We start from the raw sequence: 5,897 nt of genomic DNA, 5'->3' as shown, positions 1-5,897 counted from the left end.
AATTCTTGGTGCCAATGCTCTCTAGCAAATGCGACATTATTATTACGTTAATTGGGGTCACAAGTACCGGAAAGTTGCGATTTTTAGGACAAGCAGTTGTAGCATTGGATTATGGATGGGAATCAAAAAGGACGTTTAGTGTCCCGTTAGGAAAGTGGAAGTTTCCAGTCGATGAGTCTATTATAGGGCTACATCGCTTTGTCCAAGGAACGGTGGAGCTTGAAATTACACCGCTGTCGTCTCAAATGCCATGCAAATCCGGTCAGTTTCTTATGGCGCCGATTCTTCCGACACGCACGAGACGAGCGTATTCTTATTGGTCTAGAAGTGGTTCAAGTAATAAATTGCTCTCTTCTCCTGCACCGCGGACGCCTCAGAAACCCGCAAGTGCATCTCCGTCCCGGAAAACAATGGTGATTCGCTGGGGAATGCTCACGGACACGGCTTTTCATTTATTTGATAATACGACAGCGAAGCTTCTGACTAGTTTGGATTTGTCGACTCTTCAGTTTATCAAGTCGAATGCGAAATTGAACAGTCAATTCTTTTCGTTAAAGTTGTATGCCAAAGGAAAAGTTTATGTACTCTATCTGTCAAGTTACGCGCAACAGCAGTCTTGGGAGTACAGAATTAATTTGCATCGCCGGGAATTAATAAAATTATTGTAATTAAACACAGCAAGTTCTAATTTCACACGCAATTTCTTTTTTGTAAACTAGTAACCATTTCTTACTTCAGTAGCTTGATGTTTCTTACTTAAGAAAACATTAATCTGTCAAATTCAATTCACATGTGATTTAAACACATACGGCTAGGAGTTATTTATTACCTTATGCAGGGCTATTGTTGCTGCGGTGGGGGGTAGTTGGAGTCATTCCGCCATCTGCGTTAAGTACCGCCATCTCATCCTGGGCACGACGCAATACCTTTTGAGCATTGGCTGTGATAACCGACTTGGTTGGTTCACCATTAAAAATGCGTGAGTTGTTCACAATCAGTTCTAAATCTTTCACAAACTCGCGCATCGAGTCGTATTCCTTGGCCTCAATCTTGCTTTGAATCGTGCTCAAATCCATCGGCTGCTTTACAATCTGGTAGTAATTATGAACGGCAGTTGCATCCACGGGTGCACGAAAGATTTCACTCTCGGGCATTTCAAGCAGCCGCTGAACAATCATATCAAGTGCATGATTTAAATGCTCAACGGGCATCCGGGAGCGACTTAACTTGACAGCTCCTTTTGCATACGGCCTCTTATACAGCTCGGCTTGTTCCCGCAACTCCATTTCCCGTTTGCGCTTCTTTTCAGCGTTGTGTTTACGTGCACCTTCCCGTAGCTCCGCGAGGTTCACAGTAATCTTCGTACTCGAGTCACCACCACTAAGTATCGACGAAGACTTGTTCATTTTCAATGGTTCGGCAAGTGCACTACCCGCTTGAGTTTCAAAATACGGCCCCAACTTTTTTGAACGAGCTTCGTCCGCCATGTACAATGGACAGCTGCGATTTGTACGCATGTGGCCTACCTGGAGGCATTGAGTACAGCGAATAACATTCTTGCCAGTCCCATCATCCACCTCGTCGCCATCAACGCCATCACCAGCCTCGCCCTTTTTCAACATTTCTTGGTATCCTCGATTCTGCGCTTCTGTCTTGGCCAGTTGTTTCAATTCTTCTTGTAATTGTTTGCGTCTCTTTGCCTTATCAAGCAAACTCTGACCTGAACCATCATCTTCTAATGCTAGCATGCGCTTGCGTTTGCGAAGCAAATTCCGTTCATCCGCTTTCTGCTGACGATCCTTGCGCTGCTGCATTGCACGATATCGAGCGACTTGTTTATCATCGACGATGAAATGAATCCGAACCGTCTCACTACCATCTTCTTCAATCGTACGAACAACTCGTTTCACGACTTTACGTCCAGGAATCTTCTTTGACGCACTGGATGGCTCTGACGGGACTGGTGTGCGATTCCCACGAGTGGGTGAAGACACTCGCGACAATTGGCCAGTAGGCGTTGCCAATGCAGATGACAGCGCTGAGCCTCCGCGAGAGATTGCATTCGAGCGAGCGCCAAATGCTGATACAGAAGAAATGCCACTGACACCAGTGCCACCTTCTTTGATCCCACTAGCCCGAAGCTGATTGCGCAAGCCATTCGTGTCGACATCTGGACGACGAACAGCACTTGTCGGTTTGCCATTAGCATTCAAACCCGTGTCCTCGTTCATTTCCTCCATCAGTCGACGTAATTCCACCGCATCTTCCCGTTCAGCAAGCACTTCCTTGGACCGATTCAGACCTCCACCTCCACTTCGAAATAAATTCTTTGGACCGCGTTTCGTATCTGTACCACCTAAAATGTCGGCCTCGACATCCGCTCCCAGTTCGTCCAACTCGTCATCGCCATCTGACTCTTCATCCGATGAGAACGTCGTCTTTGTGGAACTTAGCACGTCCATTTGACGCTCATAGATCACGTCACATTTCTTGCGGTACTCTTGTTGTTGAGCTGAAAGCGACTTACGTGCGCCACGGGCAAATTTGCTCAAACTACCAGCAACACCGTGGGCTGTGGCACGACTACTTAATTCACGCACCATATGAATTCGATCCCACCGACGTAGCTTTTTAATATCTGCATCCGCGAGCCCCAGATTCCGCAACACATCACCCGCTTCTTTCATTTTCAGCTTGCGCAAGTCGGCAGTCGTACCCGTGACCGCCGCTACAGCCTTTTGCACAGCTGCAGTCTCGGCACTGATTTTGCTCTCGGCTGTTGGAGCGACATCTTCCTCGCCGTCTTTCTTCTTTGCACGAGACTGTGGCACACGCACAAAGCTGAAGCCTTCACCACGTCCTGTGGGGTCACCAATCCCACCAAGTTGCAGCATTCCAGAACCTTTGCCTTGTAAGTGGCATTCCACGTAATTATTTGTCAAATTCCACGGTGTGAGCTGCAGCTGCTCATTAATATACCGAGCAACTTGTATATCTTTTTCAAGCTTGCGCACCACAGGATCCATCTTCCAAAGTTCTGCTTGAGCTTTCTCCCGTGCGCGCCGTTCGAGATTCAGTGCCACAAGACGTGTGGACAAGGCATTCTTACGCAATTCTAAACGTCGAATTAAATGATTAATTGCACCATTCACACCAGAAGGTGTAAAGAGCTTGGTAAGGCCGATATCCAGCAGCCGTCTGTGACCCGACATCATGCTTTCATAGAGACACACGCTTTCTGGTGGAATGCTAGCACGAATCTCTTCCTCACTTTGCAGTTGCGAAGTTGGTTTTTTCTTCCACCATCCAGAATCATTGCCACCACGCTCGAATGTAGCAACCTCTTTCATCCGCTTGCGAATGGCAGTTCCTGACTGATTCGGAAACGCACGTGCAATATCCTCAATCTTTAATCGCTCCCCGTCGCTCGCTTTCTTAAACAGCCGTAGAATATGAAACGACATGTACGGCCGGATAAATTCATTCGCACTACGAGAATTAGGCGCCGGGACTTCGATTTGAGGCTCAATTTGACCGGCGACAAACACCTCTGGCAATTCCATAATGTACACAGTTGTCTTGGGTACTCCCAGTCCACCCGACTTATCAGCTGTGACGCCCTTTTTGCCCTTTGTGATCGAGCGACACATGAGAAAGATATCCGAAGTATTGCGTTCTCGCGCGTCTGAGCTTGCAGCAAATGGCACCGCCGGCTTATGAGGAAATATTGGCACCTTATACAGCTTTGAATTGAGTGACGTTACAACGCGTCCTGGTGGGATATCCCCGACAAATGGGGACTCATCGTGATCACCCAGCGTAATGACTTGGCCCATTTTCATATCAGGTGGTTTCGGACGTGACTTGCGGATCTTCTTCTTTCCTAAGATCCCCAATCCTGTCGAATTGTCTTCCGGGGGTCGCCAATAGTGAAGAATTCGAGACGCCATTCCTGGATTTGACAGCATTGGAGGATGCTGTTCAGTGTATTCAATAAGTATCAACTTGCCACCAGCGGTTGGGTTCAAATCCGAGCTTTTCTTTATTTGTGTCACCATCGCACTTTCTTCCTGAGGCGCTAGTTTGGCTGCGCCCGGTGGTGGTGGAAAAAACTCCATCCGTTCATTAATTTTAAATCTCCCACGAGGTCGGTGAAAATCGCGCAATTTCGTCTTTGGTAGTTCAGGTTTTGTAAGCGAAAGCTTCATGGCTGGCAGTGAATGGTGCACGTACCCAATGTTCTTGACCACACGCGTATCCTTTGACTTTTTGCCACTTCCTTCGGTCCCAAGTCGGCCTTCAGCAGTCTCTTCCCCAAATTCAAGATTGCCCATCACTTCATCAATTCGTTGTTTCTTTTCAATACGTTGCTTGTCTAGCTGCGCCAGACGCTGCTCTGCCGCTCCTAGTTTTCGTTCCGGAATACGCAAAGTCGGACGTACATCTTCCATCTCCGAGACAGAGTAGATAAGCGACGCGTCGTTATCATCCAAGACCAATTTACTCTCCGGCATGTCTTGTGTCGATTTCCATCCAATCGCAGCCACCCACGAGTCATTCAGTAGCTCCTTGTTTAGCGGACACAAGAGCGTCTCTGGCACTTTCTCTTCCACACTTTCTACCTTATGTTTCCGAATTGACACATCCTCAAGCTCCCAGCGATAGTTTCTAGGCTTGGTCATGTCAAAACTCGCCAAACTTACTGGATTCGAAGCCGTAGCTTGCGGTGCTTCTGCCACACGCAATTGCCCTTGTGTTGGCAGTCTTATTTCACTCTTTACAGCTCGTTTATTTCCACTCATAGCGTTTGTTGCAACGCGGTTTGGTGTTGGTTCTTGCACGACAGTAATTCGACCCACAGAGTCTTCCATCTCCACACCACTCTCGCCTTTTTTCTCCATGTCCTGCTTCGCAGCTGTATTGAAATCAATGCCCCATATGATATCGTCTTCCCACGACAATTGTTGCACTTTGTGGTACTGTGCATCACTCTCCTCTTCCATGTCAATGAGTCCATTACGTCGTTCCGTCGTGGCCGCCATTATGGCAAATGGCGTCTCAGACGAAGCTAAAAAGCGCCGCATGGGCTTTCCTTTCGCCTCAGCAGCTCGTGGAGGTTGCGGCTGTATGGTCTGTTCCTTGCCAGCTGCGTTCTCAGCACCTCCAGCCTCCTGTGTTGTCAAAAGCTGCTGTTGCTGATCGGGGGCGTATCTTAATACAGTCACATCCGATACCGAGCTTTTTTGTTGCTGCTGCGCTCGGTGTCGAATTGAAATTTCTTTCAACTCCTTTTCTAATGCGCGTAACGTTGCTATTACGTCTCCACCACGCGAAGATCGCTTGTACAGAGCAGCAAAGTTGATGGACTCGGTATGCGCCTTCTTTTGCGGCGAGGATGCATCGTCTAGGGCCGGCGAAGACGCTGATGTCTTGTACAGAGACGAAGTTTCGTCATTAGAGGATGCAGGCACATCTGTTGGGAGTTTGGGGCTCTGAAGAGCGCCATCGTGCAGCATGGAAGCTAGTTCCATCCCGTTATTGTTAACTGACAAAAAGGTTGCGCGAAGCGGAATGTTGCTATAAGGAATGAATGCTTTTTTTGCGACATAATTCAGATATGGCTACATTTGCATAGCTCATGCAGCGCCTTAAATTTGATGAAACGGCACTGGAGTTGTTTGCACGGCGACCAACTAGTAGCTTTCTGACGGGTCTAGACTTTATTGACGCGGCTACCACACGTAACGATGAAAAAATTGCTGGTTATAAGCCACGACAAGTTGTAGAAATCTGTGGGGCGAGCGACACCCCGAAAACGGAAGTGCTGGAGCATGTGGTGGCTTCTTTTCTGACAAGTAGCTCTGCAGCAAGCGATTACGTACCAAAAGAACGAGTTT

General features: G+C 47.9%; 2 protein-coding genes across 2 annotated transcripts; one reads left to right on the top strand and one right to left on the bottom strand.

The window, feature by feature from the left end:
* Positions 1–14: 14 nt before the first annotated feature.
* On the top strand, positions 15–668 carry CCR75_009744 (uncharacterized protein; the record flags this gene model as incomplete). Its single annotated transcript, XM_067967783.1, has 1 exon — positions 15–668. One exon carries the CDS (start codon positions 15–17, stop codon positions 666–668), a length of 654 nt encoding a protein of 217 aa, XP_067818584.1.
* Positions 669–830: 162 nt separating this feature from the next.
* CCR75_009745 (uncharacterized protein) lies at positions 831–5,531 on the bottom strand (the record flags this gene model as incomplete). Its single annotated transcript, XM_067967784.1, has 1 exon — positions 831–5,531. One exon carries the CDS (start codon positions 5,529–5,531, stop codon positions 831–833), a length of 4,701 nt encoding a protein of 1,566 aa, XP_067818583.1.
* Between the last annotated feature and the right edge of the window lie 366 nt (positions 5,532–5,897).

Source organism: Bremia lactucae, linkage group LG6 (assembly GCF_004359215.1).
Source record: "Bremia lactucae strain SF5 linkage group LG6, whole genome shotgun sequence".
Taxonomy (NCBI): Eukaryota; Oomycota; class Peronosporomycetes; order Peronosporales; family Peronosporaceae; genus Bremia; species Bremia lactucae.
Note: the sequence above shows the minus strand (reverse complement) of the source record. Positions and strands in the feature narration are given on the sequence as shown.